The following is an 11,564-nucleotide window of genomic DNA, read 5'->3' on the forward strand; positions in this document are numbered from 1 at the left end:
TGTCATCAAGCAGCAAACCGAAAAAGCCACAGAGATTGCACAGCAGGAAGCCTTTAGTTCCATTCTGGTTTATGTGCATTCCCATGAACCATAGTATCACAGCCCATCTTTCAAGCCAGTATCTTAAAATTTGAATGGCCTGTATCACATCAAATATCATAAAATTTTGAAGACTCCATCTCTGCATTTCCAGAAGAGCAAAATATCGGACACAGTCAACAGAGACCTTCAATTAAGTACATCATCAGTACAAAAACAGCTTCCAAAAATCCATGCATTTGAGATGACACAAAAGAGAATCCAAAGAACAAGGGCAACAACTATGACTGTCAGTTGATGAAGCATATAGCTGTCACATAATCCAACTAATATGTATCAAAAGGTGTTGGTATTAAACAGACCGGTAAAAAAAAAAAACAACAGATCTCCAAATCCCAAAGCTGAAAACACCATAGCCTCACTTGATTTTGATGGATTAATATAGTTCAATATCTTCGCCTAGGTGGGCTTCTTGAACGGTGAGCACGTGGTGATCTGCAGAGCATTGGCAAGAAAATGTCACCTTACACAGAACAGTACTGTATTTCACTGATAAACGTTTGGAATTATATTAGCATGCAGCAACAGGAAATTAATACATAACTTGGATTGAGAAATATTGAAAGAAATAAAGACATGGCATTATTTGTAATGGCTTTAAACAGAATGAGGATCAGTTTCTGGAGATGCCAAGGACTATAAAACCAGGTCCACCAGCATCATCACTAATAGCAAATATTTGGGGAACTAAAAAGTCAATACGGTCAGCAAGGAAATCAAGCTATATTCTCAGATAAATGCCATGCATATATGATGAATACTTGATACAATGAGAGCCCAAAGAATTGATGATCACATCTAATGTATTTTTTCACTTGATGTATGATCAACAAATTAGGAGCATTCAGGAGCCTAAAATGATTCTTGGATCATGTGAACAATAAAACAGGTGCCTAAACATGAAGATTACTCCCAATAAAGCTTAGAACATTTAAGACCATATAGATGTCTCAGAATCCAACATTGATCAGATTAACCGTACAAGCATATGCAGTACAATACAAAACAGTTTCTATACACTGATGCAGAAACTGACGTAAAGCTCAAATGAGACCACTATGCTGATAACAAGGATTGCCCAAGTACATAGAATTCTACCTCCTCCTTGCATTTCTGCGCTTGAATGGACCATTGCTAAATGCCCAGTCAACAAAAATAGTTTGTGTGAGAAGCTCAGTTCCATTCAGTGCTGCGATTGCATCTTGTGCTTCCTCGAACATCTCATATTCAATGAGCGCATACCCCTATCTCACAAAAAGTTCAAAGACAAAAATAAAAGTGGCAACTATAGAAGAAAAAAATACAGAACTCATTCAAAGCATAATTTGAAATTACTTAATGAAGAGGTTGGGCATTGAGTATATGCTCCTCCAATATCATACTTTCAGATGAATTTAAAAACACAGGTGGTTTTCCTAAGCCTGATCAATACAAATTTTGGAATTGGTTTAGTTAGATCGCAAGGCATCATACAAGAAGTATTGAGATCTTTTATTTTTATTTTCTCAAAAAGCGTATATACTGGAGAATCACAAAAATGAAAAAACTCTATGCAGAGTTTTAGTAAGGGATAAAAGTCACAAATGTAGAATATCTTGCATTGGCCGTCAGAACAACCCTTCAATATGCTAACACAAGCTATGATGAACTCTGCTTCACCAACAATATCTTGTGCATGGGTCAGTATGTTTACAACTATATGAAGTGCTTATGGAGATTTTTCTGGAAGCTAATTAACAGAAAGTGAGTTATTCCTTCAAGCATCTGGCTCAACAAAAGATTGAAGAACTGTTGAGCAAATTAGTCAAACACAGCAAACAGCTAAGAGATGGTCATTGTAATCTCCATGACTTTAGAATTTGTACATCTACCCAAGATGAATGAACACATTGAATATATAAAGTGATTCCAAATTTTTCTAAGAGGAATCAAGAAATCACTGGTCACATTTAAAGTGAAAGCTTAACAATATATAAACATAATATACATACATACATACATACATATATATATACACACACACACACACACATACATACATACATACATACACACACACACACACACACACACACACACACACACATACATACATACATATATATATATATACACATACATATAGACGCACACACATACATACATACATACATACATATATATCTATATATAACATAACATAACATACATACACACACACACATACATACATATAGACGCACACACATACATATAGACGCACACACATACATACATACATACATACATACATATCTATATATAACATAACATACATACACACACATACATACATACATACATATATATATACATACATATAGATGCACACACACACACACATACATACACACACATACATACATACATATATATCTATACATAACATAACATAAACATAAACATAAACATAAACATAAACATAACATACATACATACATACATACATACAAGGGCAGACTTGGGTAAGGTTGATGATCCGGTTAGGTCAAAACTGGACAATGGGGGTCCTACGTCGATGATCTAAGTCGTTAGATGTGATTTACTACCTCAAAACTGCTTGCACACCAAAAATCATATAATTTGAAGACCCCTAGCCTATGTATCAAGTGATCAAAAAATATATTTAATTCAATTTTATTTATGCAGTCCAATTTTTGACTACTTGATACATATGCTAAGGGTCTCTAAATCATATGATTTTTTGCATGCAAGTAGTTTTGAGGAAGTAGATCATATTCAACGGCTTGGATCATTGATGTAGGACTCCTATTATAGAGTTTTGATCTAACCTGAGTCCAAATCTGGTCAACCTGATTTTGGCTTGGCTCTCTATGTATATATATATTATGTGTATGTGTGTGTGTCAAATTTGCCCATAGGTGACTAATTTGTTAACATGGGAAAATTTATTATATGATGATTAAACAAAGGCAGTTCCCGAAAACTAATTTGCCCTTATGTTCCTGATTCCTCAAACTTTCCTTGTGTATAAGAAAGAGACATCTTTCCATCGAGGTCTATTATTTGCATAACTCCTTGATCTTATCTATTTCCAAATGTTATCCTTCCAAAGAGATTCAAAGTATCTCAAAGTGCATGTACAGTAGTATATATAAAATTCCATCTCCATGACAAAAACAGCCCCAATAAATCAAAAGTTCCATTATTTTAATCTTAATAAGTTAAAAATATCTCAAATTAACTTCTCCAATACTCTACCACAAATCATTGCAGATGCTGATTACCAATAGATGTTACTAGCTAAAGTGCAATCCCTTCTTTATCCTCAGATAAAAATTGACCCCAGTGCCACAATAACATGAAATGTCATCCTTGTTTGTAAGCACTTCCTATATTCATTTTTGTGTAACATAGAAAGGTAGTGCTCTCCACTAAAAAGTTAGATCTTCAGAAACTAACATATGTTTGCACAAAGTAGATTCAATTCAAATACGATGTAATGGTTTGTTAGAACTTGGCAAGACAAAAAATTGAATCAGAGTTAGGTTTAAGCCAAAAAAGTTCAAAATCAGCTGATTCTACATTGGAACCTAATAATGAGATACTATAGAAAACCTTGTTTTTTAATATACGAAGTGTAGTATCTTCAAATTGTTGTTCAGGGACAAAAAAACAAAACATTTAGATACGCAACATCCCCTGCCCCTCATTACTGGCAATGATCTTTGCATCCCCCACTAAATTCCAAAGAAAAGCTTCTGTTTTATAACAAATGGGTCTTGATTAATATTTCTATGAAAGATTTACCCAGGGAAAGAGTGGTTCATAAGACAATCTGGGTGGGTAAGTGAAACCAGATCACGTTAAACACAACCGTTAGAATACTTAACCTAGGTTTACTGGGCAAAAAAGAGATTTGACAACCAGACCACATTAAGAGGCACTTATCTAAAGCCTAAGAAAAAGCAAATTGAACCAAGAAGTTGTGTCCTGTTGCAATGGGCACAGATATGATTCTACAGAGTAGGGTTCAACATGATCGCCAAGGACAAATGGATCAGCAATTACTCATTACCAATGAAGAATGAAGCAGAACATGAGAGCTATTAAATAGTCATGGTCAGTGATAATCACGATATAAAAATAAGTGCAATAGAAGCATGGCTTGGGTTTATGATAACCTTCTTGTTCAGAATGAAGAGATGCAGTTGTACAATCATATGCTCCATTTTTATTTTAATCAAGATGATGGAGTTAATATTAAAATAAAATGCTGTTTTAGTAATTTTAGGTGAAACATGTTTTTCAGGTAACTAATAATTTAATAATAAATCAGTAGACTTGCCTCCAAAACAATTGAAAATTTAATATTGTATATGGAATCCACGATTAATGTCTCATCATTTTAGAGTCATGGCGTTAATTTCAATGAAATTAAAAACAATAATATTTTTCATTATGTTCCTTTGCAACTAATATTGTTGTCCATGATCCAACAGAAACAAGGATTTTAAGGTGGATGATTGGAAAAACTAGGAAGGGCATTGCAATAAACAGATGTACTAGAGAGACTGGAGAAATTATACCAATGGAAGAAAAAAGTGTTGGCTAAGCAACCAAGATGGTGTGAGCATGCAAAGCAAAAAGAAATTGAGAAGGGCCTAGTAAGGAGAGTTATTAGAATATATGTAAAGGACCTGCTCATAGGAAGCCGACTCATTAAGGAAATATAGATGGACACTGTGTGAAAGGACACACGAAAGCTTCCATAAAGCTAAAGATAGCCCTCAGTAGGAGCAATTAGTGAATGTGGATTCATGAAATGACCTCAAATAGCTGGAGCAAGACTCAAAGCTTATGATTATTGGTACAAATTTCAATATGCAAGATCGCCTTTACGGGAGAATAAAACATTAAGAAACAATACACAACCCATTGCTCAAGTGAGAAGAGTCCTCAAGTTTTAGGATTGAAAGGAGATGTCACCGTCCTGGCAGGTGAGACCATTATGATCTTTTAGAGTTATAAGAATGGAAGTAGCTCATTTACCTTGACAAATCCAGTACGACGGTCTAGGTTTAGATGCAAATTCTTGATCTGCCCAAATTCACGAAAAGCATTATGGAGATCATCTTCTTGAGCCTCCTCATGAACTCCAGTGACCAGTATAATCCATCCCTCAATAGCTGTACAAATTACAAAGCAAACATAAGAAGCCCAGTAACAAAAGTAAAAAAAAAAAAGTCAGCACTTTTGATGATTCCGTCGGCATTTATGCTTTAATATATCAAGAGCAAGATGAGCTTTCCTACAAAAAAGCTACTAAAATATTTTAATGAGATAACGATATATACCACACTGAAATTCAGAAAAATCCATAAGCATGTGGAAAATAGACAAAAGAACATGAGCTTGAATAGAAATATCATGTCATAAAACTCAGACAAGGAAGCACAAGAAAAATCATTCATAATATCAAGTAAATTACAAGAACAAACCTTGAAAGAATAAGAATTCCAGGATTGCTATGTGAAAATTATAGAAATCTAGAAAAAGGCAGGAAATAAGCAGAAAGATATAGATTAATTTCTCTTAAGCTTTGTTTTTTCCTATTCCAGATATGCATCTGCATGAAAAGAGTACAAGGATAAAACTCATGATGCAATGTCTACAACATAGAATAACTAATCATACATAAATGAAAATGGATAACCCCAGAATAGTACAATTTAGTTTCCAAGAAACAAAACTACCATACAGTCTTACCATAAAATAAGAAATGAAACTACAACTTCCACATATTTTTCTAAAAACAGCTAAGAAATACAATGCAAATTTTATCAGATTGAAGCATGTCAACAAAAAAAATTATGACAATATGTCCAATAAAAAATGTTCTTCATTTGCATTCGCAATACTTTATTCTATAAAAAAATAATTTGATCAATATATCATTTGCATTTGCACTACTTTATTCTACAAAAAAATAATTTGATTAATATAGTAAGGCTTGTTCTAAACTTGCACCCCAAGGGAGAATGAGAGAGTTCCTCAAATGAAGAAGCATGACCAACAAAATAGACCACAACAAAATGAGGGAACCAAACTTGGAAATGATATCTTGCAATAGCATTCTACCTTACGTTTTTTCTTAAACCTGTAGTTAGGGCTGGCAATTTTCGACACGACCCATCAACGCGGACACGACATGATACGTACTTGGGCGGGTTCAGGTTTGAAATACATGGGTTCAGGTCATAAATGGGTTGACCCATTTATGATATGATAAATTCGTGTCTTAAGTAGGTGGACCTGTGTAACCCATTTTGACCCGTTTTGATCCGTTTAACTAAATGGATTAAAACAGGTTAACAGATTATACGACACGTTTAAATATGTTTAACATGTTTATTTTAAAATTACTTGAGCACAATTGAGAAAAATTAAAAAATTATAACCCTAACCTAAAACAAACAATGATGAAATTCAGAGCTGCAAATTAGCATAGCAAATAACTAAATTATTTTTATATTATTTTAATTTTTGACTAAATTTTTATTATTTTAGTTAAATTTTGTAAATAAGTCAAATAGTTAAACAGGTCATTAGGCGGGTCATGTACCTGTTTGACCCGCCAACACGATTATTAATCATGTCAGACGGATCGTGTCGTGTCAATTCGTATGTGTTCGTGCCATGTTCGTATTTTACAAGTTGACCCGTTTAATTAAACGGGTCGTGTTTGGATTGAGCTGACCTGTATTATACCCCCAGGTCGACACGATCCGTTTATGACCTGTGAACACGAATTGCCAGCCCTACCTGTAGTAAATAAATTTATCTCGTGTTATTTCAACACTTCATGCAATCAATAACTCACAACAAGATGTTTTCATTATGTTTGATCTTTCCTCTAAAATGTCAATCAATCATATTTCCCTAGCATTGTTTTTACCATGCAAGAAAGAACTCTAATATGTCAATAGTTAATTTTCCGTACAATGCATATATTCAAAAAGAAAAAGAAAAAAACTTCTGTCATTTAATCTTGTATCATTTTTCTTCTTATGCCAACGGTTAACAAATATATATAAAAAAATTCCTATACTAGTATTAACTGGTCAGTCACTTGCCGGCAACACATCAACCTTCCCTCCACCGCACCCCCCCCTCTCCACCCCCCGGGCCAACCACAAAAAAAAAAAAAGGAAAGAAAAAAGAAACAAGGCTGCCGCCATCACAATGTTATGCAGCCATGTAATAACTCTTCTTTGAGGCACCAGGCATGAATGTTTGCTTGCTTTGGACAGGAAGAGGACCAACTTTGCAGGCCCAAAAGTACAGTCAACAAAACAGAAATTCATCAAGAACTTGTGTGGTTGCATTGTCTATAATTTTTGAGAAATGTGATAGGCCCGCATGGCCAAAAACCCAGCTAAAAGCAGGATCAGACAAAGTTTACATTAGCTATATCAATGGCAGAAAGAAAAGGAGAAGTGAAAAAGTTGAAAGAGAGGGGCTGTACAGAACTTTTAGGCCTAGCTCATACAACACTAAAATGTATAACATGAAGAGAAGCAATCAGCTTTAACACTCTCCTTCAATAGCTTCTCAAAGCAAATTATGACTCCAAAAATTGTCTCATGAAATCACTCCCATCATGAAAACCTTCCCACTTAATGAAATTACTACCAATCAATAAAGCTGAGTAGACTAATGAAGAAGAAATAGAACAAGGTTTAAAGACATATTTTACAACATTAAAAAAGATTGTACAAAAGACAAAAAAAATTGCTGAATGGAAGATTGTACAAGCTTGCCAATACTCCAGCTTCTTCAATGCAGAAAAAAAGAATAGAAAGAATTCCAGGACCTTTTCAGCCAACACTTGTTCTAGTGCAGGTTACTCGCAACAAACAGACAGTCAACATAATAACTATCTTGGAAACAAAAGTAAACTACAACTTCTGAGAAGAGGGAAAAAAGTTATGCCCTCTATTTCGAAAAATTGAAAAGTACACCATGAAAAGTAACAGATGCAAAAACAATTTACTTGTCTTCTGACAACCACGTCTTCACGAATTTGGAACAATAATCAATCAACATATTTAGTATTTAGTAAGAACATCAAGAGAGAATAAGCTATACATCAAGAAATGCAACTATGCATTCACTGCAACAATATGAATTGTTTATTATAAGCTTTGTATTTCATACAAAGAATAAATATAGGATCAATATATCGGACCATGCTTCATCCTCCTCTTTGACTTATAATTTGTGCCTTAGAGATGACCATGGCTCCCTAAGCCGTAACTTGTCAAAACTTCACTAACTGTTATACACTTCTAGGCTTACAGGAATTTTGGAAACCTACCAGTGATGGCATAAGATTAAATTGCAATCAGTAAAATTGATCTCTAAACCTGCTATCTGGCCTTCTATATTTCATAGTCAGGCCGCTCCCTTGCCTAAAACTGCCTTGGCTAAGGAACATCACCAATTCTTAGAGGATTCACCGCTGAAACAGCCAGTCAGAAAATTGTTTACTAAATTCTTGCTTAAAGCCTTCTTGACTTAGAGATGTGCTTTAAACCCAACCCTGTTTCGATTGAAACATGCTAGGAATAATGTAAAGATGACAAGGTCAAGTTAGTCGTAGTTGATCATGACAAATAATAATTAACCAAAATTGACCTACCTTAATACAAGATCATAAAAATACTTGATTATGATATGACTTTTGAAAGTGTGATAAAGGTCACCATATCTTTTAGTAAATATCTTATTTGGACCAACATGTTCCACATATTATATTTTGTTTACTACAGTGAAAGTATGCATCTTTTTATTACATTTTGGTGCAAATATTCACATAAATCCTATGCTCCTGTTGTTTAACAAGGATGCAGAGTACCTATATCATATTGAAGATATTTTAACAGTTGTCTAACACATTATAAGATTTGTTCTACTATGATGACAGTTGAAGTTAAAGTCAAAATACGAACATCATCATTCTCTATGCAATCCTTGTTTTATAGTCCTCCTCCATGAGAATTTTTCCTGCTGCATATAGAAGTTTGGAACCTAGTACGACTACATAACTTAGAAGACATTTTGTGGCCAACTACTCTGCAAAAAAGAAATGTAATTCAAAAAGGGGTATCATTCATCCTTCACTTCATCTTCCACGGATTTATGTTTAAATTGATCCAGAAGAACAATTTGAGGGGTCCCCACTTTGCATTTTGCCACTAACCTCCTAAAAAAATTTTATGTACAATGTAAAAGAGACATAAATCAGTTTCGCTCAATTTTTTTCAACCATCAACCATTAAAATTATTGCATCTATCGTATGTCTTATGCAGAAAACAGGACTATTCATCCATGTTGCATAGACATGGACACGTGAATCATTCTTCCTAAAAAAATCAAACTCTCATTTACTCCATACACAAGTTCCATGCACTTCAGGAGAGCTTCCATGTACGATAATTACTCTACAGAGTGACAGCTTCAATCAATTCAGTTTCCATATCTAAAAGATCTATAAGAAAAGGCCTAACCAGAAAACCTAGCCTTTCTAATCTAAAGGCGTCAAAATCCAGAGTGAAAGATGTCGGCGTATAAACACAGCAACATGATTGAGAAACCCTAGAACGATCCCACCTAGAAAACCCAAGAAATCAGAGAGGAAAAAGATCAAGGGGAGAGGAGAACTGACATCGTTGGGGGCCGGGGCCGCCGTTGGAGTCGAGAGACTCAAAATCCCTGCCGGCGAAGCGGTTGTTGCGCTCCACGACGGCGGCCTCCTCCCGGAATCCGCGGCCCTTGGTCTTCTTGGGGCCGGCGGAGGGATCACCGCCCGTGATGGTGGAGCGGAGCTTAGGGTGGGGAGGGGCGGCGGGGGCGGCGTCGACGTCGGCGCCGCCGTCCTCGTCCATGAGATCGTCGTCGTCCGGCTCGAAGTCCACCACATCCACGTCCGCCGCGTTCGCCGCCATCGCCGCTCCCTTTCTCCCTCTTCCTTTCTCAATACTTCGCAGAAGAAAAGAGAGAGGGAGCCAAGGAATGTAACAACGATAAAGATAAAAGTTTGGGGCAAAAATCTCCTAAGCCATTACTGTGTTTTTATGTAACTAGAATGTGTCACGTGCCGTACATGTATTTCAAAAAAAAAAATTCCATATCTATCTATCTAGTTTGGTTCAAACTTGATGGGAGTGAATTGTGATTGAGCAGTGATTTTTTGAAAAATAATTTTTACCTAAAGTAAGGCTGCCTACTTGATTTGTTTTAAAAATGAATGTAAAAAAAAAATATTGTTCTACATTTAAATAAAATAATTTTATTTTATTATTATTTTTATAAATAATAATAATAATTAAATAATAATTAATAATATTTTTATTATTTATTATTAACTACATAATACTTATATTCTTGACCTTTGATAATATTTTAAATATTATTCATTATAATTAGGGTAAGCTAATGAGAAATTTTCAATTGAGTTTAAACTTAAAAATAGCTCCCTATTTAAGTTTTAGGTAAAAAATATTTTCTATTTGAAACATAGCTTAAAAGTAGCTTCCCAAATGGTATGAAATAATCGAATTGGCCTGCAGTTATAAAGCAACAATACACTGTTATAAAATAATACTGTATTATTATAAAATAATATCACACTATTATAAAATAATATTACATTATTATAAAACAGTACCGTACTATTATAAGGTAATACTATACTGTTACATTATTATAAAGTAACACTGCATGTTGTAAAGTAATACTACACTATGATAATGTAATACTACCTTATTGTAAAGGAATATTGTATTAATATAATACAATAAAGCAATACTGTATTATTATAAAGGAATACTGCGCTAATATAATATAATACTATCTTATTATAAAAGAATACTGTACTAATATAATATAATACTGTCTTATTATAAAGAAATATTATCTTATTGTATAAGGGTATAAGAATAATTTCAATCAAAAATGGGGAGTTGCTTTTAATTTATATTTGGAATGGAAAGTTATTTTTACATAAAACTCAACTAGGGAGCTAGCTGCTTTTAAGTTAAAAGTAGAACTAAAAATTTATTCCTAGTGATGAATACTTAATTTAAATCACTAGAGATATTACATATTATAATAATTGATGTTATTTTATTGAAATTTGATGCTCTCTAGTCTATTTTGCAGGTAATTGAGAGTTTGGGTTCATATGATTCAAATTAGACTCAAATTAGATCAGATTTAAGTGAACCAGGCAATCAGCTCCTATTCTAGTGTGAACACGACTTAAAGATCAATGGAGGAGAATCAATATGAAGATCCAAGGGTCCTTATTCATGCTCCCACCTCTCTTTTCATGAAACTCTAGCCTCCCCACTCTATAAATAGAACCCTAAGGCCTCCATCTTCTTCAATCAAGCCAACCTTAAGTTTTTTTCAAGCTTCT

General features: G+C 34.1%; 1 protein-coding gene across 1 annotated transcript; it reads right to left on the bottom strand.

The window, feature by feature from the left end:
• Window positions 1–260: 260 nt before the first annotated feature.
• On the bottom strand, window positions 261–10,181 carry LOC105052727 (RNA-binding protein Y14A). The gene is made up of 4 exons (XM_010933652.2): window positions 9,810–10,181; window positions 5,131–5,267; window positions 1,198–1,343; window positions 261–534 (listed from the first exon to the last, which is right to left on the bottom strand). Exons 1-4 carry the CDS (start codon window positions 10,087–10,089, stop codon window positions 486–488), a joined length of 612 nt encoding a protein of 203 aa, XP_010931954.1. The 5' UTR covers window positions 10,090–10,181; the 3' UTR covers window positions 261–485.
• Between the last annotated feature and the right edge of the window lie 1,383 nt (window positions 10,182–11,564).

Source organism: Elaeis guineensis, chromosome 10 (assembly GCF_000442705.2).
Source record: "Elaeis guineensis isolate ETL-2024a chromosome 10, EG11, whole genome shotgun sequence".
Classification (NCBI taxonomy): Eukaryota; Viridiplantae; Streptophyta; class Magnoliopsida; order Arecales; family Arecaceae; genus Elaeis; species Elaeis guineensis.

What these genes read in the sequence shown, in the direction of transcription:
- LOC105052727 (XM_010933652.2), bottom strand. Translation starts at nt 10,089, where the DNA reads ATGGCGGCGAACGCGGCGGACGTGGATGTGGTGGACTTCGAGCCGGAC. An exon ending in GTCGTACTGGATTTGTCAAG is followed by an intron (nt 1,344 to 5,130) that starts GTAAATGAGCTA and finishes TTTGTGAGATAG; the next exon opens with GGGTATGCGCTCATTGAATA. An exon ending in CGCAGAAATGCAAGGAGGAG is followed by an intron (nt 535 to 1,197) that starts GTAGAATTCTAT and finishes AATGCTCTGCAG; the next exon opens with ATCACCACGTGCTCACCGTT.